Source organism: Galeopterus variegatus, unplaced genomic scaffold (genome assembly GCF_000696425.1).
Source record: "Galeopterus variegatus unplaced genomic scaffold, G_variegatus-3.0.2 Scaffold9824, whole genome shotgun sequence".
Taxonomy (NCBI): domain Eukaryota; kingdom Metazoa; phylum Chordata; class Mammalia; order Dermoptera; family Cynocephalidae; genus Galeopterus; species Galeopterus variegatus.
In genome coordinates this window covers 5,869-33,825 of record NW_007735935.1, presented here as the reverse complement: position 1 = coordinate 33,825, position 27,957 = coordinate 5,869, and the positions used below count along the sequence as shown (strand labels likewise).

Genomic DNA, 27,957 nt, shown 5'->3' with positions numbered 1-27,957 from the left:
CAATGAGAATGAAAATATTTCTGTCTTACTGCCTTCTCTTCAAAGAGCTGGATTTCCTTTCTTCCATCTCATCAATGGGAGAGGAGGAAGAGAGAAGGGAGTTGTCAGAAGGGTTGAAGGAGGGGCTGCTGCTGTCTCCCTGGTCCACGAGGAGTGAGCTAGGACGATCCTCCAGGGCCTGGAAGAAAGTGGGAGTCAACAACTCTTACCTCTACAGTCCATGATAGGCTGAAATTAGGATAAGAAAATCTTCTAAGCCAGAAAACACAGAAGATGTGCTTGTGAAATTGTAAAATCTATACGCTTGTGAAATTACACAGTATTTAACAATACAAAAACTGTACTATAAATAAAAAAGTTGAGTCAGAGGAGCTGGATAAAAGAGGAAAGTTAGAATGAAAAGGAGAGTGAATTTACATATATTAACATATTCTCTTCCTAGTTACCAAATAATTAGAAGCGATACACTTGCTTTTATCAGAGCACTGTACTCACTTCTGGATATATCACATATTTCAAATCTAGCAATTTCCTTTTTGGTTACATTCCTGCCAAGTAAAAGCATGAGCATTTCAGAAGTGCGTGGGTCAGGCCAGTGCAGCCCCTAGACACACTGCCCATAGCCCTCGTTGGTGGGCTACGTGGTAATCTGCAGTCTACACAGACTTGGTTTGCTTCTTGATTATCCCTGAAGCCATGACTCATACTTCAGTGCACACACATCGCCCAGCTACAATTCAGCTCTATCTGGCAGCTTCCTCTCTATCCATTCTACAGGAAGTAGTCGTCATGCTGGTATCAATTCCTTCTCCAAAGCTCTCTCCCCCACTGGATTTTAGTTTCGGCAGGTGACAGTTTTCATCATTGCGTCCCCTGAAGGACCTCGCACAAAGCTTTTTTACAGTTCCTTAAAAATTTCCAAAGCACTAAACTGGATATATAGAAATTACTGAACTTGAAAAACATGATTAACATCTTTGTGCAGACAGTTCAATACAAAATGCAAGAACACTTAATACTTAACACATTTGATATTAATAAATTAAAATCTCTAACACTTGCCTTATTTTCTCCCCTTAACAGTAACAGACCGACTCTGACTTCATCATTAAGCAGAACTTTGAGGATACAAAATCTGTACACTCAATTTTGTTAAACAAAACCTAAGGACTGTAAAAAATACAACTGCTGCTCTTATTTATGAAAAATGGGACATTAAGTTAGCTAAGGAACAGTGTTTGATTAAAAAACTGCACTCTTAAATAACTGGCTGTTGACCTCCACTGGAAGTAAATGCTTTGCTATGAGTAGCCGAGCTGATTGATGCTTGTCAGATCAGGTAGGTCTCAGACAGGAGGGGCCCATGTCTGGGGCTGTGAGGGGAGAATGCCCTGCCCTGTCTCCAGTCAAGACAGCTGAAGCTTGTTACATTTAATTCTGTTTACTTGAACAGTGAGAAAAAAGAGAAAGAGAGAGGTTCCAGATGTTTCCCTTATGCAGGGGAGAGCAAGGCGGTCAAGTCATGGACTGCATCAGGGTCCATGGGGACTGTCTTCTATAACCTGGAATGGCTGTCTGGACCCGAAATCACAGAGTCTCCAGGCTGCTCTGGCTGCCTGTCCTCAGATGTGACCTGTCCTGACCAGGTTGGGTAGCCTGACGGTGCAGATGCCCTGATGAGGACACAGTCATGATGACATGTTCTTGTCACACCTATGCCGTTCACTCCCTCCACGCTGCCCATTCACCTCTTACACAAATGTGAGTGGAAAAGCTGTCACCAGCACACAGCTGCCTCAAATGCAATTACGGGGACTGTACAGGTTCTGGACGAATCAGCTGTAAGGCCATTGTGGGTGTGGTTGTTTTTTGTGGGTGTCAACTTTCTCTATTTCTGATATGAAGATAGTTCTGCATAGATATTCTCTCTCTTCTGAGGTTAGTTTTGATAAACTGTTTTCTTAGGAAACTGCCCATTTCATCCAGGTTTCATTTTAAATTTACTTTCAAAGAGTTGATCAAAGTAATGTCTTATGATCATTTGAATTTCTTCAGTTTATTACTCCCTCATAACTTCTTAATTTTGTGAATTTGTGCTTTCTATTTTCTTGCAAAGATTACCTAATGTCTCTTTCTATTTAAAGAACAAATTTTTGGTTTTATTTATTATTCTGTTTTCCAACTCATCAATTTCTGCTTTTATCTCCATGAATTCATTTGTTTTTCTTTGGATTTTTTTGCTTTAAAGTCTTGAATTAGGTATTATTTCATTTATTTTCCCTTTCTTGTATCTCTCTTTATATTTTGATCAGTGAAGAGAAAGAAAACCTCAAAGTCAAGTTCAAACAGTCGCTGTGGTGGAGGACTACTATTACCCTATTGCCAATGCTCAGGAAAGGTGCACAACCCTTAAGGGTGGATCAAGAATGTGGAGGTGGGAGAGAGGAGCGAATTTCAGTGAACAGTTTCCAGGGTAGCTTTTACTTTTCAGATCAAATCATCAGATTTTAGGTTTAGGTAGGTTCAGTTCCTTAAACATGATACTGCCTAACAGTTGAACACCTTCTCTCCCCTCCAATCGGATAATACACAGCTTCTGATGGATAAACAACTCAGTGTTCAAATCCAACCATGAAGGCACTACAGCCTCAGAGATCACCCGCGAGAATACAAACGTGATGAGTAAGGATCTACAGCAGAGTGACTGCGAGCAGAATAGGCTGAAGGGTATTAAAATGAGTCACTAGAGTTTTTATTGGAAAAGTAGTTCCCATTTGACATCAAAAGATTAGTGACAGGAAACCTAGGTAGAGTTATGGTTCCCTGGAACCTGAAAGAAGCCAGAATCCAGATTACATTCCATGGCAGAATGAAGAAGGGACGAGTCCATCATGTGAAGTATAAATGTGGTTCTCCCAAGGGGAAGGGGAAGCACTGGTGAGTGCCATGTGGACAGAACCTTGTCAGGAGCTTAACAAACAGCACCCTGTTCATGACTCCTGGTTACAGCTGGAAGACACAGGCTCAGAGAGCCTGAAGCACTTGCCTGGTGGAATTCAACTCTAAGTGGGAGATTTTGAACCCAAATGTATGTGACTCCAAAACCTATGCCCTTTCCATTATGCCAATAGCTTCATGCCTGCTGACAAGAAGAGACATAAATGAGTAGAAATACCTTAGTTTCAACTAAGTAAACTGATAAAATTTAATTCCTCAGGAAAAAGGGGAATTGAAAGAGACCATGCCACAGACCATGTCTCCATTTGGAAGTCTGCCTGCATGAATTACACATGAATTGCAGACCACTTAAAATGGAATGCAGCTTAAATACTTGCAGAGTAATGACTAGTAGGTTGACAAAGTGTTGCCTCATAGCATTCTCTGGAAAAACCATATCAATTATTAATAAGAATGATTTTAATGATCATATAATTGACGTATATAAATGGCTTTAAAAAAAATGCTCAAAGATTCTTGAAAACTCAGTGGATGCAATTTAAGCACCCTTTGTTTAGACCATTAATCAACTTGTCTCTTAAAGAGGCAGCAAGAATGCAGTTGTACCTCAATTCATATTGACATCATTCCAAATTCTTGATCAGTGGAGTCAGAGTTCTTGAGTTATCTAAGTCCTACCAACCTTCCTAACTTCAAAGCTCATTGTGGCTTTTCCAGACATAGTGTGACTGCCTGGGGAGAAATTCCTAGCTATGGCAGGGTGACCCATTAGTCTGAATTTTTCTTTATATAATTCCTGTTTGACTCAGTCATCTACTTTTATTAGAGGCTGTTTAGGGGTGGGAGAAAAAATGGGAATAATATATCNAGGCAGCAAGAATGCAGTTGTACCTCAATTCATATTGACATCATTCCAAATTCTTGATCAGGGGAGTCAGAGTTCTTGAGTTATCTAAGTCCTACCAACCTTCCTAACTTCAAAGCTCATTGTGGCTTTTCCAGAACATAGTGTGACTGCCTGGGGAGAAATTCCTAGCTATGGCAGGGTGACCCATTAGTCTGAATTTTTCTTTATATAATTCCTGTTTGACCCAGTCATCTACTTTTATTAGAGGCTGTTTAGGGGTGGGAGAAAAAATGGGAATAATATATCTGGTACGTAGTTAAGACCTCACTTCAGGAAGATAAACTACTAACTTTAAGGAAGTATGCTCTTTACTCATTTAGGGTAAATGCTGGAAATTTATCCTACAGACATAATCACACACATAATAAACATGAATGATTATAATAGCGAAAAACTGGAAACAACTTAAATATATATTAGAAATTTGTTGAAATAAATTATAGTGTAACCATGTCTCTGCCCCTTACTATCTGGCCAAGTTTTTGAATGTTCTGTGTGCCTCAGTTTCCTCATCTGTAAAATGGGATAACAATAGTGCATGCCTACTTGAGGCTGTTGTAGGGAGTAGATAAGTTAACAAATGCTCAGCACTTTAGAACAGCACCTGGTTTAGAGTAAGCCTTCAGTGGTGTTATTATCATGGTAACCATGTAATAGAATATAATATAGTTATTAAAAGGAAAGAGGTAATCTGTATATATCTTGAGAAGATCCTCAAGATAACTAAATCTTAGAGTCTTAAAAACTGAATGAATCAATTTTGAAAGAAAACACATGTGCACACACATACTCACCATATATATCTGCACCAGCTAAACAAATGTCTGGAGGAAACATAACAAACTGTTCACAGTGGTTTCCTCTGGAGAATGGACTAGTGAGAAGGGCTGTGGGCTTCTACTTTGGAGGGGTGGCTTTTAAAAGACGTGAAATACATTTATAGGGGTAGCAGGATATACTAGCCTAAAAATTTGTTACCATTAGCGGTTTTTCCATTTCAGTTAGGAAATCTGAAGAAACAGATATTTATTTGAATCAGTTAGAAGCAACGTGTGCCTGTCTAACTTCAAAGAATCAACATTTATTTGGGGCTTTTATCAAATGAATCCACGTTGCCCAAATGGCACCACAGAAGTCACTAAGAAAATAAAGTCCTTTTATAATACTGCAAACCCTTCTCTCTAATACATTGTAAGCCCAAATGAAAGCTCTCAGAGACAGCCAAAGAAAACTGTGAACCTATCTGTGGGTACCACTGACCCTGGGCACAAGTTCAGATGAGACTGGAGTTGACCACATTTGCTATGACTACAGCCAGTGAGTGTACAGGAAGAGGTTTGCCCTCGGCTCCTGGGAGGCAACCTCTAAGCCCTTGGAATGTCCTGCCTGGTAAGACTGTCTTTGTTTCCCTGGGGGCCTCAGGACAAGACAGATAGTCTATGCCAACAATGTGACTTCCGGTGGGGGCTTTGGGCCATGCAGTATCTCTGTCCTTGGAGGAGCAGGAGACTAAGGTCAACCACCTGAGCAGCCCACTGCGTGTGACTGAGGCCAAATAAAAACTCCTAACACCAAGGCTCAGGTGAGCCTCCACTTGCAATACTCTGCATGTGATGTCACACATCAAGAGACTAAGGTCAACCACCTGAGCAGCCCACTGCGTGTGACTGAGGCCAAATAAAAACCCCTAACACCAAGGCTCAGGTGAGCCTCCACTTGCAATACTCTGCATGTGATGTCACACATCACTGCTGGGAGATGTCAGCGCTGCCTACATGACTCCACCAGGAGAGGACAACTGGACAACTGGAGCTTGAACCTGGCTTCTCCTGCCCCTGCCCTGTGCACCTCTCCCCTCAGCTGATTTCAATCTGTCCTTTCATGGTAATAAACCTCAACTGTGGGGATAACAGCTTTTTCAAATTCTGTGAGTCCTTCAAACAAATTAGTGAACCTGAGGACAGTTGTGGGGACACCCCCAAGTTTGCTGCTGGTCAGAGTGAGGGTGGTCTTTGGGACTCCCAAACTGTGTGACAAGCCACAGGCACATTCCCTAGACCAAAGCAACACACGGACAAGAAAAATCCATCTGCAAGTAGCACATTGGAGCAGCTTCCATATCTCAGACTCTCTGGGAAGCCTTACCATCTTGCTTTTCACGAGTTCCTCAATTGCACTGACAAGCTCGGCTGCACTCGGTGTTTCAGAGCTGGTGGGACGGACTAATAACCGAGAAGAAGCCTACAAAAGAAGTGAAGAAAAAGAAAGGGGGAGGGGAAGGCCTCACGTTAGTAACTGGACACACACTGAATTCCCCTGCAAGCTCCACCTCATTTCAAAAGTAATTCCAGACAAAAAGACCACAGGTTTGTCTTTGTTTGCATTTATTTAAAGTCATCCTTTTAAATGTACAATATTCTGACGTGAAACATTAAATAAAACCTATCTGGGGTACATGTGGAAAGCAGACCATGTCTGTTTTTCATCCGCAGTCATGTAACATCATAATATTTTTTCAGAGAGGTGACTGGGCACGGGAATATTCTAACTGTAACTTTCACAACTGCTGGCTAGGCTCTAGGCTAAGGAGGAAAAAAATACAGAATCTGATCTATGTTAGAATGAGGCTTAAGGTCTAAAGAGTGAGTCCTTTAATAATCAGGAAACAAAACAGGATACTAAAAATGCCACTACTGTGTTTATGGGATTAAGAAAAGAAAGAAACGAGAAAGAAAAGTAAGGAGCCAGGGTGCGGTGACCAGACAGGGGAGAGAGGGGGACAAGCTCACCATTTTCTGTGCCATCCATTCCCCACTGATTAGTGCAGAGTACAGGAGAACTGCTGGGAGATGTCAGCGCTGCCTACATGACTCCACCAGGAGAGGACAACTGGACAACTGGAGCTTGAACCTGGCTTCTCCTGCCCCTGCCCTGTGCACCTCTCCCCTCAGCTGATTTCAATCTGTCCTTTCATGGTAATAAACCTCAACTGTGGGGATAACAGCTTTTTCAAATTCTGTGAGTCCTTCAAACAAATTAGTGAACCTGAGGACAGTTGTGGGGACACCCCCAAGTTTGCTGCTGGTCAGAGTGAGGGTGGTCTTTGGGACTCCCAAACTGTGTGACAAGCCACAGGCACATTCCCTAGACCAAAGCAACACACGGACAAGAAAAATCCATCTGCAAGTAGCACATTGGAGCAGCTTCCATATCTCAGACTCTCTGGGAAGCCTTACCATCTTGCTTTTCACGAGTTCCTCAATTGCACTGACAAGCTCGGCTGCACTCGGTGTTTCAGAGCTGGTGGGACGGACTAATAACCGAGAAGAAGCCTACAAAAGAAGTGAAGAAAAAGAAAGGGGGAGGGGAAGGCCTCACGTTAGTAACTGGACACACACTGAATTCCCCTGCAAGCTCCACCTCATTTCAAAAGTAATTCCAGACAAAAAGACCACAGGTTTGTCTTTGTTTGCATTTATTTAAAGTCATCCTTTTAAATGTACAATATTCTGACGTGAAACATTAAATAAAACCTATCTGGGGTACATGTGGAAAGCAGACCATGTCTGTTTTTCATCCGCAGTCATGTAACATCATAATATTTTTTCAGAGAGGTGACTGGGCACGGGAATATTCTAACTGTAACTTTCACAACTGCTGGCTAGGCTCTAGGCTAAGGAGGAAAAAAATACAGAATCTGATCTATGTTAGAATGAGGCTTAAGGTCTAAAGAGTGAGTCCTTTAATAATCAGGAAACAAAACAGGATACTAAAAATGCCACTACTGTGTTTATGGGATTAAGAAAAGAAAGAAACGAGAAAGAAAAGTAAGGAGCCAGGGTGCGGTGACCAGACAGGGGAGAGAGGGGGACAAGCTCACCATTTTCTGTGCCATCCATTCCCCACTGATTAGTGCAGAGTACAGGAGAGCTGAGGCCTCACAAGCTACCAGATGCCACTTATGGCTAGAATCAAGGGTATAACGGGGTGGACAGTAAGGAAGTCTCGGGGAAGGGCTGCTAAGTTTGAGTTTCAGTAATTAGCAAACACGGTGTGTTTGCAGATTACTTGCACTGTTGAGTAATTGGGAACTAGAAGAGGGGCATAATATGAACCTTGCTTCATATTAAGGACAGTGAGACGCATGCGACACGGCGGGCTGTCCTAGCAATGCATTGCTCACAAGAGACAGCACAGATTCATACATTTACAACAAGGCTTTTACAAACGTGGATCGAAATATGCACTTTGCAAAACAAATGTTGGTTTGGTCTAATGAAATTTGGAATATGGGGTGAACAAAGAAAAAATTCAGATGGAAAGGTAAGGAAACTGAGCCAAAACAGACACAGAACACAAATCAACATAATGCTGCAGTGAAAGTTTACAAAAAGAGAAAACAGAACAAAACAAAAAATTAGTTGCAAGATAATAAACTGTCTGGGAACATCACTACAGATTTTTGTAAATGAAGAATTGCTATCGATACTACCCAATGAGGTAACACAATAACCAATAAATGATTCTAACAAACAGAAGAATATAGTATGATTCACTTTTTACGTGGAGAAAAATAATCCCTTATTTGGTGAGTAAGGCCCGGCCCCCTCATTGTTTGGATAACCACCCAGATTGAAGAAATTTTAGTTTTCTGCTTTTACAAAAGGTAAAGCTTAGAATGTTACAAAATAGTTTAGCAATTGTCAGAAAACCCACACAGCCCCGATTTCCCACTAGTCCCCATGTGCCCTCTCAGCTCAGCCCTCCCCCAGCTTCTCCCCCACCGCAGGCAAAACTCCAGGACTCAGCTCTGCAGCTCACAGCCATTGTTCCCAGGCCCACAGCACCCTCACTGTGTGGGGGCTGTGTGCTACAAAGGGAGAAGGGTGACTGCCACAAAGAAGGGGCTGTGCAAATGCCTGCCTTGGGTGAGGACCTGGGCATGACTGGCCTCAGCATCACAGCCACCTATCAACGGCTGTGGCAGATCCCAGGTTGTAAAATACAGGGTAATTAATCCAGAAAGTGACTACTAGTACTGATGAAGGAGTCAGGGAAGGACGATAGGAAAGAACGGAGAAAAAATGTTGAAAACACATCTGTTTTATTTATTTATAAGAAAACTTAGTTACTGTCAAAAAAACCCCCACAAAAACAAAAAACCCCACCCAACAAAAAAGTCCTCCCACCAGTAACGACTTCATAGCCTGATTTTCAACACCTAACAATCTTGAGGGGCATGATGGGGCCAGGATGCTAGAGAGAATGGCAAGGTACACTGGGCAGTTTTCCTTTTTGATACTTTATTTTTAGGGTTTCACAACTAAGGTGTACAAAATAATTTTAGATTATGTAAGAACTCAAGGAAAAAATGATTTACTTGGCTTGAAGCCTCTGCATATATCCAAGGAGAAGATTCACTTGGACAACTAGCCCACACTCCAGTAATGTTTGGCATGTTGGGAACAGCAGCTGGACAGCGATACAATATCATCTTAAAAGAGAAACCCGTGTGCAAACACACCTCATGGAGAGAACAAGATAGTCTACTATCTATTTAAACATGCATTCAGCAGACTGCATGGGATTTCTCTGATTGTTCTCTCAGGGACTCTAGTCAATACGCTGGGAAAATTTAAAATTACTTTAAAAGCACAGTTACTGAAGCGTCATTAAAAACGCATTGAACATACCTATGCAACCACATGTGTATGAGAAACTGCACATGTTGGCCTACTGCTTATTCTAGATGGATTTGTTACTCATACTTTTGGGGTACAGACAGGCTGCCCAGGCGCCTTTCCCACACCACGGGAGTGTCCTACGTCCTGAAGGGAGGCTGGTGTGCAGCAGCTCCTGAAAGGGCCCTGCCCCTTTACCTTGTCATCCTGCGAGTCCGGCTGGAGGAGGCTGTGCTGCTGGATGGCCATGGGCGGGGGCAGGGGCACGGCGTCGGCCCCCTCCTCCCCTTCTTCCTCTCCACAGCTCTGCATCCCCGAGGAGGAGGACTTTGAGAGCGTGCCGCTGCTGAGGCCCTCGTTCCGGCCTCTCTGAAATCAAATCAACATTCACTCATTATCTCTAGGTCATGACTACCAACCATGGCTCACAGACCCCGGGTCCTAAGGGGTTAACAGGAAAAGTACAGCAAGGACAGAAACTGCGAGGGCAGAATGAGGAACAAGCTCCTCTGCATTCCCTTCCTGTAGTCCAACTACCTTTCTTGCCATCTTGGATAAGTGAAGGGCCACTGAATGCGTGGTTTGAAGGGTCTGTCAACCTCATCCATTAGACTCTTAACACATCTCATCTTCAAGAAGCCACTAACAAAAGGTTAAAAAATTTGAACCACAACCCTCATGTTGATTCAGTTCCTTTGGTCTCACTGATTTCATTTTTGATACTTTCCTAGAGTAAAATTCACTGAAATAATAAGGGCATAAAGAACAATGTAATTCAAGATGCATTTTAAGAATCTGAATTATCATTTTCCTCTATTTTTTTTAAATTTCAGTTTTAGTTCTACTATAACAGGACATAGCTTTTTTTTTTAATTTCAGTTTTAGTTCTACTATAACAGGACATAGATTTATAAAACAGATATATAAGTACACTTTTTTAAATTTCAGTTTTAGTTCTACTATAACAGGACATAGATTTATAAAACAGATATATAAGTACACAACAAACTACCTATTTGAGCAAAAACTCTTGGCAAAAATATGCCCAGGAAAAAACCAGCAGAAAACACATATCAGCTAAATAAGTGAAAAATGATACAAATCTGATCCTCTCTCTGCCTTTTCTTTTTTCGAGCCTGGGTGGAATTCTGGGGGGAGGGTGTTGGTGGGCATCCAAGTTAAAAACTCTGAGGGCCCCTCACCACCAACCCCAGTGCTGAAGGTTATCTCAGGGATCATGAAGAGATTCTGGTTTCTTGCAGTGTAATTTAAAGCTTCCTTGGACAAAAGTAAGTAAAAAAACCGCCTGGCTGACCTACATCCATTTATCTTTGGTGACGTGGGAATAACCCAGTGTTTACTGCTGGATCAGCCAAGTAATTAATTCGATATTTTCTACTCAGGACAAGATCTCTGAATAAATATTGGCGAAAAATAATTGGAGGGATGCAAACACTCTGCAAGTCCTTCCAAGTTTAAAACTGGAGCTTTCCCAGCAAAACACTGTCACATGTTTAGTGCTAATCTCAGGGACTGCTCAACTCTTGTGCGACACTTCGCAGGGTCTGGTGGTGCCGGGAGGGGGAGAGGGCTGAAGCCCACAGCACCCGCTTCCTTCTGGCGCAGGCCAAGGTGACCAGCCTGGGTAGAGCTCAGGGTGGTCCGATCTTTTTATCAGGAGCCCGGTGGGGTCCCGACCCTGCTTACAGGGCAGCTCCAATCGTCTTTCCAGCTGTCCCCACCGGATCCAGCAGTCTGCTAAGCAGGGACGTTAATGGGGATATTTGACGCTGGTAATTTCCAGGTAAGTATGGAAAACCAAATTAGTCTATGGACAGGACAAGCAGCTACTCCTACAACATAAAAAATACAGAAAAGAAAATGTGGCAGGCAGGGCTCCAGCCAGTGGCCCTCCGTGGTGGCCGCTGGCGTCGCGGGGCCCACGTGCGCTCACCTCCTCCACGGTCTCGTCCTGCGGGGTGGCGGCGCTGTCGTCCGAGTCCTTCTGCGAGCCGGCATCAGCGCTCTTGCGGACCTCCCTGCTCTTCTTGTGCTTGTGGGCGAGCTTCTTGACATGCCCGTCGGCCTTGCCGCTGCTCAGCCGCCGCACGGGGCTGGTGAGCCACTTGCGCAGGGTGTTGCCCGGCCGCTTGGGGCCCGGAGAGCTCTGGGCCCCGATCATGTGCGGCTGCAGGGACGCCACCGAAGCAGGGGGACTGGCATCGTTGCTGGAGACCGACAGCGAGTCTGGAGGGGTGAGAAGGAAACACCAGCTCTACTAACATCGCACAGATCCCCCCAGAGACGACCTCTGTGCCCTGGCCAACAGCATTGGCCCCCCAGCTATGTGACGCCCAGGTGGGCTGCTGGAAGCTCTGCCTGCTGGCTCTACCTATGGGGTAGAAAGAACCGTGAGAGGAAAGGCTGACACACTGACACACTGACACACACACACACACACACACACACGCGCGCACGCGCGCGCGCGCACACACACACACACACACACTCTCTCTCTCTCTTCTCAAATGTTTATCAAATTTGCGTTTTGCTAGAGATGATCTTCTCAAGAGGCACTGCCCCTTCCCAAAAGACCCAAGTCACCAATCCTGAAGACCAGCACCATTATCACGCACTTTAAAAATGTCATTAATCGCTTAAAATATTACAGATATTGGAGGGAAGAATTTTAAAATTATTTTCATCCATTTTTCTCGATAAACAAAAGCCAAATAAGAAAAATTTAAAAGTTCTTAGCTACATTAGTTGACATAGTTACTGCAAACTAATCCTGCCAGAGGATTCAAAAAATATTAGTTTGACTTACTGCCATGAATAAAAGTACAACTCTATAATTAAAATGGCACAGATCCGCCTGGGTCAGGCCTTGTGACAAATAGCACCCATCTGGAAAGTCCAGTGTCCAGGAGGAAGGCGGTGACTGCCGACAAGGCACAGCTGGGTGGGTTTACCAAAGAGTTGCCCGTGGCCTCTTGCTCCTGCCAGACTACACCGGCACCTGGAATCTGCGCTTGTGGCCTCCACAAGGTCATCTCACATGTTGGAGTATCCAGTAACAATTCACAAAAATAACAACACATTTAAAAAAAAAAAAATGTGAGGAGAAGTCTTCTTCAAATAACCAAAATTCTCTACAGAAAATATATCCCAATAAAGCTTCCGCGCTTGTGGCCTCCACAAGGTCATCTCACATGTTGGAGTATCCAGTAACAATTCACAAAAATAACAACACATTTAAAAAAAAAATGTGAGGAGGAGAAGTCTTCTTCAAATAACCAAAATTCTCTACAGAAAATATATCCCAATAAAGCTTCTCACTGGATCTCAAAAATTTAACATAGTCAATCCTGGGTTGATGATTTTTCAAGAGAAAAAACATTGTAAATTTAGGTATGAGCGGATTCTCAACAACTCTATGGGGTTTTGTGAGCTGCTACTTTACAGCTTGAAAACCAGGGACCAGGAACACTGCTCGGCTCCACCATGTGACATGGAATAAAACGCTTAATTTAGGAAATGGAATGATGAAAAGATGATCATTCACTGTGCTTGTCATTTTCTTAAATCGTTTCTAGTCTTAAAAACATATTAAAATTAATCTTTGGACATATTCTTTCATGCAGACACCTGTATTAGCTGTATTTACCCTGTAGCACTGGGGAGCATTACAGACGGCAGCTGAAAAGCAAGACAGCTAATCCTCCATCCTGTGATTATCTGTGCAGAACAGACAGTGGTTCCCACCAAGTGCTCCAGACACAGACTAGACACTAGATGCCCGTCTAATTGCTGTCCTATTCTCTCCCTGGCTCAATACATGGATCGGTGAAGGGTATAATCCTCCATAAACAGATGATGCATTTTAAGCAGGATCACTCACTCTTAAAAATCTAGATTGTTCTCAGAGGCAGACTCTTCTGGTTCAAAACTAATCAATATCCGTTAAGAGTAATAACCTTCTCCCCTCTGTATGTATGTATGCAGTACATGTGTGTACATATGTATATTTTATTTATTTTTGATGACAGTTCTCCACATCAGTCTTGTTTTCTTTAGGTATGGTTTGAAAGAGGTACAAGAAAATGAAATCATTAAGGTAATACCATTTCCAGGGACTTTCTCGGGTGATTTAGGATAAAGGGCAAACAAGGCAGACACAGTCACTAGCCTCAGCAACTCTTGGTGTAGTGACAACAGAAAGGACAAGAGAGGGAAGGGCTTGGATAATCCACATGTCAGATGATAATTTATTCAGCTAATATTTTCTAAGCACCAATTCTTAGCCGGACACTGTGCTGGCTGCAGCAAGTGACGGACTTCAGAGTCACTTACTGTGCTGTGATTCAGAGCTGTCTACTGGACCTGCCACTAGACACAGATAATAACCATGGGATCCACCACACAGTGTTTTCTGGATCATGTAACTATCATAGGCTACAGGTGAGGTACACACCCTGTTTAGGCTGAGAAGAAGGGGAAATAGGAGAAGCAGTTGTGGAAGGCTTCGTGAAAGAGGTGGCACTGACATGGCCTGTAAGTGGCTCATGTGCTAAATCAGGAGAATGTAAGCTCCACAAGGGCAGGGGCTTCATCTGTCTTGTTACCTGACATACTCCAGGCCCTCGCATGGGGCCTAGCATACAGCAGGTGCACAGTAAGTAGTGAATGGGAACATCAGAAATCACCAGCCTAAAGTAGAGCAAGCTGATCACAGCCCACGATTTAAGGACAGTCATTTCTTCCACATGCATATAATCACTAAGCTAAGCAACTGTACAAGACAAAGAACTACGAAGGTGACACACAGGTGGCTCCAGATGGCTGAGATGTGATGAGGTGTCCCCAACAGATGTGCCTGAGATAAACAGGGTGTTGGGGGTAGAGAAAAGACTGAGGTCCAGACCTAAATCAGCTGCAGGTCTTCATATGCATAAGCGCAACACTTGCACATCAGAAGTAATGGTCTAAGCCAATAATTCAATATCATGTGTGTTTGAGCCTAAAAGTGAGAATGTGGGGGGATTTGGCACAGGAACACCATAGCACGCATGAAGCCTCAATCAAAGGAGGATTGCCTGCCAGGAATAACAACACGGTGTCCCTGTCTGCCCAGACTTGCGGGTTACAGAGATGCGAGGGAGTGCTGGGAAGAGACTGTGTGGCTCAGGCAGGGACGTGGGCAGCCCTGGAGCACACGCCCGCTTCACCACGGCGGCCCCTGTGGGCCTCTGCACACGGGGGAATGCACCGCGGCCAGTTCGTAATGCTGGTGTGCCCGGCTGGCCACAAGGATGACTCTCAGGGCACTTTAGCCCCGCCTGTGAAAGGAGCTGGTGGTTGGAATGATGGTTCAGAAAGAAAAAGAAATTAGATCTGCATCTCCCAGCTTCTCTCTGTGGGCTCAGCTGTATAGGACTTGGTTCTCTGCACTCTGGGAAGCACGTTCACAAGAGATTTCCTGCTCACCTGGCAGGTCAAGCAGTAGAAATATGGATATGGCCTAAGTGGTCCATCCTAGAACCAGGAAGGGTCCGAGTGGCCCGAGGTGGGAGCCCACTGGGCCACAGACGCAATGCAAAGGATCTGGTGGCAGGTGGTGGTGGAGGGAGCAGGTGCTTCTCTCCCTGAGTCCCCACTGCTGAATCACTGAGGTGACACTGTTTCCTTTCACTGCAATATTCATGACTTGGGAAAATGCTAGCAGCAATCACAAACTAAGAAGGAAATTTTGTAGAGTTTAAATGTTTTTTACCTTGAGAAAAATTTTGTTTCAGAAATCTGGAAATGTAGAGGGAAAATGTCCTCATCTGCCTGAGATTAGTAGATATTCTGTATAGTGCACACCTGATACATTAGTCATAATTTTGGTGACTAGCAATGAAAGAAACTAATCAAAAGTAAAACAGATAAATGACCCCCCTTCTCTTTCCACCTTGTTTTTAACATTGATGCTCAATTCTTCATGCTTTTTGACTCTCTCTGAAAAAACAATAAATTGTATTTTTTTTCTTTTCACCATAGAAACTCCTTTTGCCTAAATCAATAGATTGTAACAGTCCATGTATATGCTCTTTGCTGGGCTCTGACATAATGCATAAATAATGCATAAACCAGGAGTTTAAAAAGCTTAAAAATTATTTAAACTTAATATAACCATTAGTAGAATGAAACAAAGTGCCTGTTACTATTTTGAGTTACCTGAAGAACATACTTTGACCCCTAGACCAACTGCTCTGTTGTAAATTTTGAATTAAATCCTATGTTCTAATGGTATCTATAGTAGAATTAAGGTCTCCAATGCTACTGGGCATGAGAAAAGCATAAATTCCACAGTAAACACAGAACTTCACAATTCTTAGGTTTCCTTGGGAAGATCTTCAATGACTGACCTTCACATAGTTGCCTTTCCCTAGAAGAGGTCCCGATGGCTGTCATGGATGTGGGCTGTCAATGCAGGAGCTGAGTGTCCCCTGCCCAGAAATCTGCATCGTATGGGGTTTGAGCCCTTCTTCCAGGCACATCTTCACCTTTTTGCTCAGGATTTGACTGTGGAAGGCTCAGCCCAATAACAAAGGTAATCCTCAGGAGGAGAACACTCTCTATATAACCAGTTCAAGACAGTATTTCCCTGGTTGGGTAACTGTCTATCAAGAAAGGAAGCCGACCATGACTTTAGGGTCCAGGCTTCGTGTGGGTGGGCGCCATGTCTGCTTTGTCCACAATGACATGCCCCGCTGCCTGGCATATCCTTGGAGCTTAATAAGTCTATGCTGAATACATGACAAACACGTGGGCGAATGAACCAGCTACAGACTACTTCCCAGTTTCCCTTTGCCCCAGTCTAAGCACACTGACTGATAATTTAAGTCAACCATGAATGCTGATGTCCTGAGTTAGTGGTAAATACCAATCAGTTCTGAGATGAACTACAGGTAACATCTTGCTGTAGTAAAGTGCATTTATGAATCGTCTAAGCCAATGATTTGGAGCAGATCAAGGCCATCTTCGCAGGGACCCATCTCTCTCATTTGTGCTCTGCTTTGCTTTCTCACCAGTCAGAGCTGGAGCAGGTGCACGAGAATATCACGCATCACATGAGCCGTCGGGGTGGGGTCAGAAAGAGGGCTCAGCAGGAGAGAGCTGAGAAACACCACGAGAGACTCATTTGTTCCTCAGAGAAACTATATTTGCTCCTCTTTTCCACCTTCAGTTACTTGTGTCCTGCCTTCTGCTCAATTCCTACCTTCTTGGAAGGAAAAGAGTCCACCCTAGTCCTGCTTTTCCACCCCGTCACTAACTTTCTCGTCTGCGAGAATGTCTTCAGTTCACGCTATGCCTGGTTTGGGAATGTGTTTTCCTCTTTTTAGCTTTGAGGAACCCACCGATTCAAGGTCCAGGTTAAAGATCAATTGGGGGTGTCAGAAAGACCCCTGGATGGTCAAAGGGTCTGAGTGGAAGCTGGGCTGTCCTACTCAATAGCTGTGACCCTAGGCAAACATTTGGCATCTGGGTTTCCCCATCTCATAGAGCTGTAACAGGATTAAATGAAATAATGGGAATGAACTTTCATAAATGGTAAAATGCTATTTACAAATGTGAGATGGGTGAGGTATACAGGACTCCATAACAGTACAGAACTTACTATTCCTGTAATTGTGAGCATCCAGAAAATTCGAATTAGGTTGAATTACAATTAGGTTTGTAATCGCAGGCCCAGCATGGTGTCCAGGGCATAGTAAAAATCATTCTTGGATGTATGAAGGATGAATGAAGCAACCTAGATGAATTACTTCATTCTGTTCCTATTTTTCAAAACGACTTGTCCCTTATTAAGAGGACAAAGTAAACGTCAGCATAAAGAGATACTATCAGCACATCATAGTCACTTACAAAGATGCTCATGCTCAACTGTGTACATAATAAAGCCATTTGAAGCCCCAAGAGAGAAAATCAATTAAAGTTTATCTCTTCTTATTTTGAGGGGGATAAAATCCTCACATAGATGGCTTCTTTGCTAACTTAGAGTTCACACAAAGTCCACACTGAATTTCTCTTTGAAATAAAGAGAAGAAAAAGCCAAAGAAGAAAGGGGAAAGCAGAAGGACTGACCTTCGGCCCCATACAGGAAGAGTTTCACCATGTGAACACATACAGTGCCAGAATCGCTGGGAGAAGAGAGATCGCCTTCTAGTCCCAGTCTGTAAATTTGGGACATCTGTGATTAATAAAAGAGCCTTTATAAAAAAATTTAAATAAAAGAAAAAAAGGAAAAAGGACCATATCCTGCTAGTTGCAGACCAAGGAGATTGTGTTTCATGTTAACCGTCTCCTCATTTTCACAATGGCAAAAAGTCTTAAAGACATCTCTAAGTGTTCTAAGGTAACTGGATTGCTGAGTATGGTAGTAAACTGAATTAAAAAGTCTAACCCGAGTTTGAAAGTGTTTCACCTAAATCTCTGTATTTCTTCAATTTTCCAGTCTCAACAGCATATAAGCTCAAGCAGGGTAGAGATTTTACTGCTTTGTTCATGCTGTATATCTGGGGTTTAAACCCTGCCTGGCTTTAGGTGTTCAGTATTTGCTAAGCAAGCACTTAACAGATGAATGGACAGTTACAGCCGTGGGGCTGGGGTTCCAATCTTACCCCTGTCACATACTGAGTGTGTATATCTCACAGGTTGATAACACTCTTTTGTTCAGTTTCTTGATGTGTAAAATGACAGTGATTCCTCTGGTCTTACCAAGCTGCTGGGTGGAAAAGGTATGAAAAAGTTCTTTGTAAACTTAAAGCCTAACACAAATATGAGGCAATACTCACATTTTTGCACAGAAAAAAAAAAATAAAACCTGCAAAAGGCAGAGAAGAAGCAGGACAAAGTGGAGTGGCAGGATGATCCATCTGAAAGACATCCCCCCGCCGGGCCCAGACTGGGGAGAAAAAATGGCTGAGACTGCAAAGGCCTGACTTCTTTGGACAGCTGGTGTTACAGGTTCACCATGTCACCATCAATCTGCTATGACAGGCACCTCTCACTCCACACAAAATCAGGCAAACGCATGCACACAGGACCAATGCTGACAGCCATGTCATGTCTGATGGGGCCTGGCCACCACACAGACACATCCATTCAACACTGCGAGACATTCCAACAAATATCTGTCTCACATTTCAAATTCCCCTCCATGAAGTCTCCCCAAACGACTTAGCTAGTTAGTTTTAAAGGAAGATCTTCCCATCTTTCTGTCCATTGCAGGTGTTCAAAAATATCTGTCAAATAAACAATATGATGACGTCTTGGTAAGAACCCCACCAGGATAAGCATAACAGAGGCAAACTCCCAAAGCAAAGGGTGAACTTACAATTCTAGTTGTAAGGACTTAAATGTTTATTTAGCAGTTACTCTATGTGCTCAAGAAAGATAACTCAAGCACAGTTTGGGACAGCTGCTTCTAATGTCTGAAAATAATTCCATCAGAATCTTGAGGACAGGCTGGTCGGGGTTTAATGAGGTGTAGCCAGCCTATGGCAGTTTCTCAAACCTTTGTCTTGTCAAGAATCTGATGGAGCAATCATGTTTTTATTCAGGAAGTTCTTCTACCATACCAGAGAGGTTGTAATGTACATGTGGAAATCAGGTCTATAAATTACTCAGAAATCAAAGAACAAGTCAGTTGGTACTTTACAATTGCTGACTGAGTTGGTTCAAATATCCTAGAGCACAATTTGAGTAGATGATTGTCATCTCTATACTTTTCAAACTGGATTTCAATCCCCTGCTTTTGGAGTCAAGGTAACATTTTCTTGAATTAAAAAAAAAAAAACAAAAAAACCCCCAATGTGCATTAGAAATTCTTTCACACTTGCAGATAACATAAAAGTGAGCTAATCTATAAATTATTCCCCCATCTGCATCTCTTAGGTACCCCATCTTCTCTTTGTTTTACACAGTGATTACAATCGTCTCACAGGCAACATGTATTAACTGAAGATGACGATGATCAAGACAAAGCTGCGGTATTACGTGGGAAATTTTAAGTAATGAAGAAGAAATTGACCAGCTCAGGAATATGGTTACACTTTAATGCTTCGGAATACAGAAGCAAGTGTTTTTATAACATTTTTCCAAATTTAAACCTATTTTCTATTTGTGAATAAGCATCTGAAAATGTTTCTTGACTTCTATTTTCTCATTCCAGTCACCTTGTTTTTATACACATTTCACTAATCATTTGTCTATAAGCACTGCTGGTGAGCCTTAATTTGTGCTAAGGATCCATCAGGGGTGAAAACACCAGACTTAGCCTGGACACTGTGTCCCCAGTGAATTCTCTGCTCCTCTGCACACGAGTAGGGCTTCACTCCGGGCTGCAACTGTCATGCTGATGTCACATCAGCATGGAAAACAATTTCTAAGAAAGCCAGAAGCTGTAGAGAGGCACTGAGCATGAGTTTGGGGGATGGTAGTGACTGAAAGTGTGGCAAGAGAATATTAAAAGCAAATTGTACATATCTCACAATTTGGTTGCACAGTGGTCCTTAGTGCAAAAATGTGAGCTTCGTATTTGCTTTCAAATATAAAGTGAGCACAGAAAACATGAAGGAGAAAGATAAATCCCCTAGCTTTTCTTTTTTCTTTTCTTTTTTAATAATCCCTAGATTCGGCCAGAAGCCCAGCACAGCACTGTCATGGCTCATGCCGTAATGAAGAACACATGGTCTTTGCTGTCTGAGAAAATGCACATAAATGACCAACATATCCTCTGTTCCCTGTGCGGCCCCTCCCACACAATCATGTGGGAGCCTTCACCAGCAGCCACCTCCGGGTGACCCCCGAACGCCAGAGCACGATGTAATTGCTGGCATCAACTAAAACCAACTTAGTGAAAAACACTGCTTTACCTTTTTCTTTGTGAAGACTGAAATTGAGAAAGTACACGCAAAGCAGTTTCCCCATTTTGTGCTCTAGTCTTAGCAAGCCATGTCATGAAAAGACAATGGTATCTGCATCACCAGTCAACGTGAGGAGTACTAGAGACACAGGCTTGTTGCATCGATCTGACCAAACAGAACGTGCAAATGGTAGGTGCACATGCAAATCTGCTCCTTGCACTTTTAGAGAGTCCCTAAATGTTGTTCCTGCAAACACTTAAAACATTACATAAGCATTGGAGAATGTGGCTATGTCAACAAGTGCAAAACTTCAAACATCATTTTTCCTCTCAAATGTATTCTTGTGAGGGGAACGCTAACCTGTCAGCATTTCTAGTCAGGCAACTCTTTCATTTTAGAGATCTTTCTTTTTATTTTCATCATTGAAATTTCCAATAAAGCAATGAGAAGAAATTAAATAAAAATGAAAACAGATGGCATAATCCTTTACTTGCCTAATCAGATGCACGGGATCTCACATACTGCCAAAGTGGAAATTTAAAACACCCCAGAAATGAAATCGTGAAGAGTCATTACTGATAGTGGACAGAAAGGATGGGGCAGTCTGGATCCATGTAAAGAATTTACTACAAATCTAGAGGCTTGGGTTCAATGTGCCCTCAACAGAACAGGACCCAGGTCGTCTGAGGGCAGGAATGCTCCAGGGACAAGTGGGTCTGTGCTGGCAGACAGCTTATCACCAGGCTGTTGGCATCCAAGAAAACATGAGCTTGGTAAAGGTTATACCTTGTGACCGGAAGGCTGGACACGGCAGCAGCAGTGACAAGAGGCCAACACAGAGATCAAGTTAGGGTTAATGAAGTCTGTGATAGCTTATCACCAGGCTGTTGGCATCCAAGAAAAGATGAGCTTGGTAAAGGTTATACCTTGTGACCGGAAGGCTGGATACGGCAGCAGCAGTGACAAGAGGCCAACACAGAGATCAAGTTAGGGTTAATGAAGTCTGTGAGTCTGGTCAGTTATTCCCAAGACAATATAGTATTTATTATTGCCCCGAATGGACAATCATCATTTATGAGAATAGAAAGTTAGTTTTAAGGGAAATAAGCAATCATGTGGTGCTCACACACCACTCTATCCATCTGATTCTGCCTTATAGATGTTCTAACACTTAAGAAACATCGATGTTTTACTCATGGTCATAATGGTTCCTGATATTAAATACACAAAGTTAGTATTGAAAGGTCTCATCTTGTTTGAAGAAGGCTTCCATTTGGATATATTTACTTTTGGTTAGTCTTCCTACTACTTTTTGAAAAAGAAATAACTTAGGCTGCTTTGCTAAAGAGGAAACCAAAGATGTTTTTGATGGGCTATTCGTAGATTAAGTTGAAACATGTCTTTAAATGAAGCAGGGGGCACACAAAGATCTTTCCATACGAAATGGTTTAAAACAATATCCTGCAGTTAGTGGTTTACAATATATGTGATTGATTTGTTTCAGGTGGTGACCGATTTCTCTTCATTTATATATGAATTTATTATTTTAAAAAATTAAGACCAGACTCAGAATGCCAGCATGAAAGTCTTTTACAATCAAGAAAATGTACGAATGCATAAGAACACACATAACCAAAATATGCTATAAACCATGCTCACTTATAAATGGTTTCACAGAGCCACATCAATATACTTATTTTTATACAGCATTAAGAAAAAGAAAAAAAACTGGCCTTGGAATGCTCTGCGTGAGCCTGCCAAGCACGATTACTCTTCACATCATCTACAGAGCAGGTTTGCTACAGTTTCAGAGTCTCAAGGGATGGAATATTAGTCTAGAAAGAGTTACAGCTGTGCAGAATGGGGAAACAGAGATTTCTCCCCCAAACCACAAAGCAAATATCTAGCACATTATATTCTAGAGTCCCTGGGTTGTTCAGTTCAAAAACAAAGAAACAAAAGCCCTAACCAATTACGAATTCCTTTTACAATTGAATTTTAGTAACATCTCTACCAAAAGCAACATGCTGCTCCAAACTAAAGCTAATAAGCACTTGAAAACAGGATTAAAATGTTAACCCCAGATGTGAGGAGGTTAAGAGCCCAGCATGTGCATGGGCACTCCATAATGTCACAGTCCACTCCCAAGCACACAAAGCGTTAAGAATTGCAATCCTAAACCTTACATGGTTTGATTTTATGACATCTGGCACCCCCAACCCCAAGCACTGAATGGCATTTAAATTTATTTTTTATATTACCATTTTGTAATTTCTGGAGTACTGTCCCCCACTTTTCTGGGATATCACACACTAAAACAACAATAACAACAATAAAAGCCAAAGAACAAAAAGAAAAGGGAGTTGGATTGACTGCTTTTGGAGCATTCCTGTATCCAACATCGAAGCTGACAGCTCTTTCTATACACCATGCCCCTTATGCCTCAGGAGCAGGCAGCTTTCGAAGAATCTCGCATCCCACACCTTCCTGTCAGTAAGTCATCCTGTTAGGACACCCCCCTCCTTCCGTGTTATTCAAGCCGCTGAGTAACTACAGCAAGAAGGACGGAAGGCAGGCCTGGAGTTATTCCAGGAAGAAACAAAGCAGGCCCGGAGACAAAGGGAATGAAAAGAACGCCTCTGCTAGAAACACCAATTACCGGGCCCATCCTGTCCATGGCTTTAATTAGTGCCCCAAGTGATGAAATGACGGAAGGCAGGCCTGGAGTTATTCCAGGAAGAAACAAAGCAGGCCCGGAGACAAAGGGAATGAAAAGAACGCCTCTGCTACAAACACCAATTACCGGGCCCATCCTGTCCATGGCTTTAATTAGTGCCCCAAGTGATGAAATGGCACTGCCACAGGCCCAGAGGCAAACAGCAGCAGGAAACAACCACACACCTCTGCATGGGGACTGTGCAGGCGACAGACAAAGGAAGAACTCTCCATTTCTAGTTCCCACGTCATAATAGCACATGCTCTTTCTGCTATTAGAGTCCCTCATTCACCTTCACTTGTGCCTCCTGGATGCTGGGCCACTTAGAAAAGTCCATCCACTTTAAGAGATAACAGAGGAAGAGGAGCTGTCACAGGGCGAGTATACTTTGTCTCCAGTTTTTCAGTGGCTGTATCATCAGACATAAGAATAACTAGGTTTTTCATGCTTATAGGTATAGGTCCATTTTCACTACAGCACAAATTGTTATTAATTTTAATAAGATGTAACAAGAGAAAATTAACTGTGCATGGGAGAAATGGACAATGGATACGACTAAGATGATGTTTTACAGTCAAATGTTAAAAGTATCAATAAAAGAGGCATCCTTTCATATACAGAAAGACTAGAAGAAAATGTATCCAAACATCATCAGCGGTTGCCTGTAGGTGCTACTATCCCCTCTACTGCTCCATACCTCTGTGAATTTTCCTATTTTTTTTACAATTAGCACATAGTTTCAGAGAAACTAGGTATTTTGGTATTGTTAGGCTTTGTTCACGGTTGTATGATTTTATGTGAGAACTGCAAAAAATTAATAGGAGCATCTGGACTGTGGTTGCCCGGCCCCCCTCCCCGGAGACAGGAAGAGGAAACCGAGGAAACCTCCATGGACGAATTCCACAGCTCACTGCCCCACGCTGTGTTTATGGACTCGCTCACTCTCCCCAGAGGCCAACTCTGAGCACCTGGAGGAAATTCTTTTCAGAATGAAAAGCCATAAATTTGTGTTCCCCTGAAACCTAGCTGAAGGGATATACTTAGAAGGACCATATACCAAAGAGAGGCTACAGCTAAAGAGGAGGATGCCTGCTCCTTGTCTGGAGAGAGAAAAGAATTCCAGAACTAGGAAAGGTCATTTTGTCTGATGGCTCCTAACCTGGGACCTTCAGATATCTAGGGCACTTGGAGGGAAGGTTTCAGTCTATTTTATTATTTTATATTAACTTCAAAAAGTTTTAATATTTCAAAATTTTATATTCACCCTTAAAAAGGCTATAATACCAAATAATTTTAAGTTTCTTTGCTTTTTAGCTGGAACTATATACAAAATTAAGTGTGTAACATGGTTTTCTTTTTAAAAAATGTAAAAAAATTAAAAATATTTTTAAAATGCAGTCTGCTTAAAAGGAAATAAACAACTTTAATGTAGTTTTTGGATAACATAATAACCATAGAAGCAGCAAGCATCCTTTTTTTTCTTTTTGCATAGGAGGAAAACTTCAGTTCAGTGAGGCTAACTCTAGTGTTCTAGCTACTACAGTAACGCACTATTCCCACTATACTATAACGCATGTCCTGTCTTAAAACTCTCACTCATTTATAGAAACTTAAAGGGCAAAAAATATTTGAGATAGAATTTAGTTTGCATAGTAACTTGTGTGAAACAATCAGTCTTCATACTTAAAACAATACAATATTGTGATGAGTTCTTCTGTGGTTTTCATTTATTTACATGAAACTTCAATGTCTTATGCACTGACATGCTTAATGTGAGCAATGCTGTTAACCTACATAGATACTTAAAAAATAAGTTCGTATTATATGTTTCAATAAAGAAATTTCTTTCCTATATTTAATCTTTGAAATGTTTTCCTTTAATTTACAAAAACTGCATTCATGAGAACCCATACTCCCAAGCAAAAAAAGAAAAAACAAAATAGACTTGAAAAGAATTCAAGAATTATAAAGCACACAGTTCACTCTGTATATGCATCTGTTCATCACTACATTATGTTTTTTCTTAGCTTGAGTCAGGGGGATGTGCACAGCACTGGAAAAGACTCCAACTGTCCTATAAAAGGGTATACTTATTTCAATAGTTCCACTATATTATCTGCAGAACTGGGCTTCCCCATCAGAACACTTGTACTGGATCACTCACAATTCTTCTTGACCTTACCTTCTCTTGAGTTCTGTTCCTAACAATTGCTTAGCAGCAAAACTGTCCCAGCTTACGGTTAGGTAAGTTATTGGTGATGGCCACGTCAGCAAATAAAACAGGCTTCCATGCAGATTGCTCCATGCGAGACTGGTTCACACTGGACAGGAGGATGCCCCACTGGACATGGCAGGAAGCAGAAAGAACTGCCTTTCCCAAAGTACTCCAATAAATGAAGCCCCAGAATGCTGAAGGTGTAAGAAAAGCTTTGCAATCACTCCCTATGATTTGACATTGTGAAGTTGCTTTGGGACGTATTTCTTGGATATTACCCAGAATCATTTTTCCTTTTCAAGTCTGATGCATATGTATTTCCCAAATTCAATTTAATGGGTGGAATCAGAAAGTATTAAAATATCAGTCTGATATAACAGCAGTCAGGAAATTGCCTTGAAATTAATATAAGGTTTGAAAAGGATGAATAGTCTACTTTTCTCCACAAAAAGCCTCTGCCAAACTAGAGTTTTGCTTTCTCTCACCCGTCCCTTAATGTGAAGGGACAATTCTTTTTTTTTTTTTAAAGGAAATTCTATGGGTCATCCATTTCTTTCCAAATCTGTGTTAGCTTAAAAATTTTGTGGTGAAAGTTTGAACACCACTACCTAGACTTACTAAATAGCTTGAGAATTACTGGAACAAAAATATATCTAGGTAAACAAAAAATACAACAGCACAATTATCTTCCAGGATTTTAAAAATCGAGTTTAATAATGTTCCTTCCAAAGAATTCCAAAGGAACTAAAATATTGCTAGGATTCAAAATTCCTTCTACAGGAAGACTGCCATGTCTTAAGATCCATTCCTCCTTAAAAAAATTACCCATTAAAATAGTTTAGTCTAAACTTTGGGGATATTTGTGATACCCTGCGGGGGGTGTTCTATGATTATTCCCATTTTGCAGACAAAGAAAATGAAGTTCAGAGAGAGGTAATTTACTCCAGACCCAGAGCTAGCTAGTGGCTGCAACACTCAGACTTGGACATCACCAGCTGTGCTCTTCCTGAGAGATCTTACGCATCACCCACTTTAACCCACCCAGCACAGGAATTCCTAGTGCCCAGTGACCTGCAGGGATCTAGCCAGCTTACACACTTCCAGCTGGTGAGGCCACCATCTCTCAAGATAGCCCATTCTGGAACAATTTAATTAACAGAAATATGATCCAACAAAACTATGGTCAGTGACATTTAAAAATGTTTTGATAGCTTTGCCAATGAAAAATGAGGAATATTCTTGAAAACCACGTTCATAAATTCAGAAGTCACACAGCCACCATTTACCTCAGTAAGGGCCCATTAATCAAAGATAATTTTGTTGTTTTCCTTTGGTATTTCATCAGCACACACGTAGAGTTAAGCAGTGCCAACTCCCCTTCAGATGCTGAATGCGTATTTTCTGTCCCCTCTTTTGCTCTGATAACCCCCACCTTCTTTGGTGGGTCTCTCCACCCCCCCTGCCCCTTCTCTACTGAGCTGATGATGAACTGGAAATGCCCAGAAAGTCTCGCTGATGCCCTGGTCTCTCTGCCTCTTGCTGCCCGCTTCTGGGGCACACGTGTTAACAACGGCTGGCAGGGAGTGAAGGCAGACACTAACAGTGAACCGGGCCAGCACCGAAATTCTGGCAGAAACCATTTCTGTTGGTTCGCAGGTGACAGCCTGTGAGCAGCTCACTGCTGGCTGTGCAGTGTGGACAGATGGCAAAGGTGACAGCTGGGAAGGTGGCCTCCTCTGGAGCATTGCGGGGCAGAGTTCTCTGGGGATCCACAGACCTACTTCCTCCCTCAGTGACAGCCTGTGAGCAGCTCACTGCTGGCTGTGCAGTGTGGACAGATGGCAAAGGTGACAGCTGGGAAGGTGACCTCCTCTGGAGCATTGCGGGGCAGAGTTCTCTGGGGATCCACAGACCTACTTCCTCCCTCACCTTGGTTCTGTTGTAACCTACTGCCTTTTCCTCAAAGTCAAGCTTATCTGCTTCTCAAAGGACCTTTGCCAGAATCACGCTTTTGTTTCTTTTCTCCAGCTCTGTGTATAAAGCCAGAGTCTGGCACACATACTCCCTTGAAATATAATGGTGATGTGAGAAGAGCCCCTTCTCCGTCCTCCCCACGAAACCTCATATTAACTTCTTACATGGCTGCAGTTCTTATGAGAAGGAACCAGAGGTTCAAAACATCAATGCCAGGACACTGCCATTTTCTTAAGTAGTCTGAAAATCCCCCAAACAAAATTAAACCTGAAACAGACATAAAACCAACTAAAATGACAAGAAAGTAATTTGTAGCATAGATTAGACTCTTTACATTCCATTTATAGGAAAAAAGGGATAATCAAAAGCAGTCCCCAGATATTAAAAATGCCTTACAGCCGCTTGGGAGCGTGGCGGCGCTCCCACCAAGGGTTCGGATCCCACATACAGACCGGTTCCCGCTCACTGGCTGAGCGAGGGGCGGGCACAGCACCGAGGGTTGCGATCCCGTTGCCGGTCCCGGCCCGGTACGGGCGCGACACTGAGGGTTGCGGCCCGTTGCCGGACACGAAAAAAGACAAAAAGGAAAAAAA

General features: G+C 42.5%; 1 protein-coding gene across 1 annotated transcript in view; it reads right to left on the bottom strand.

Annotated features, from left to right (window-relative positions):
• Positions 1-27,957, bottom strand: part of LOC103609586 (triple functional domain protein-like) — a 64,192-nt gene that overhangs the window by 35,010 nt on the left and 1,225 nt on the right. The window contains exons 2-5 of the mRNA XM_008593886.1: positions 11,501-11,793; positions 9,745-9,915; positions 7,102-7,197; positions 30-178 (exon numbers count right to left, since the gene is read on the bottom strand). Of these exons, the coding sequence (XP_008592108.1) occupies positions 30-178; positions 7,102-7,197; positions 9,745-9,915; positions 11,501-11,793 (709 nt within the window). The remainder of the gene's footprint in view (positions 1-29; positions 179-7,101; positions 7,198-9,744; positions 9,916-11,500; positions 11,794-27,957) is intronic.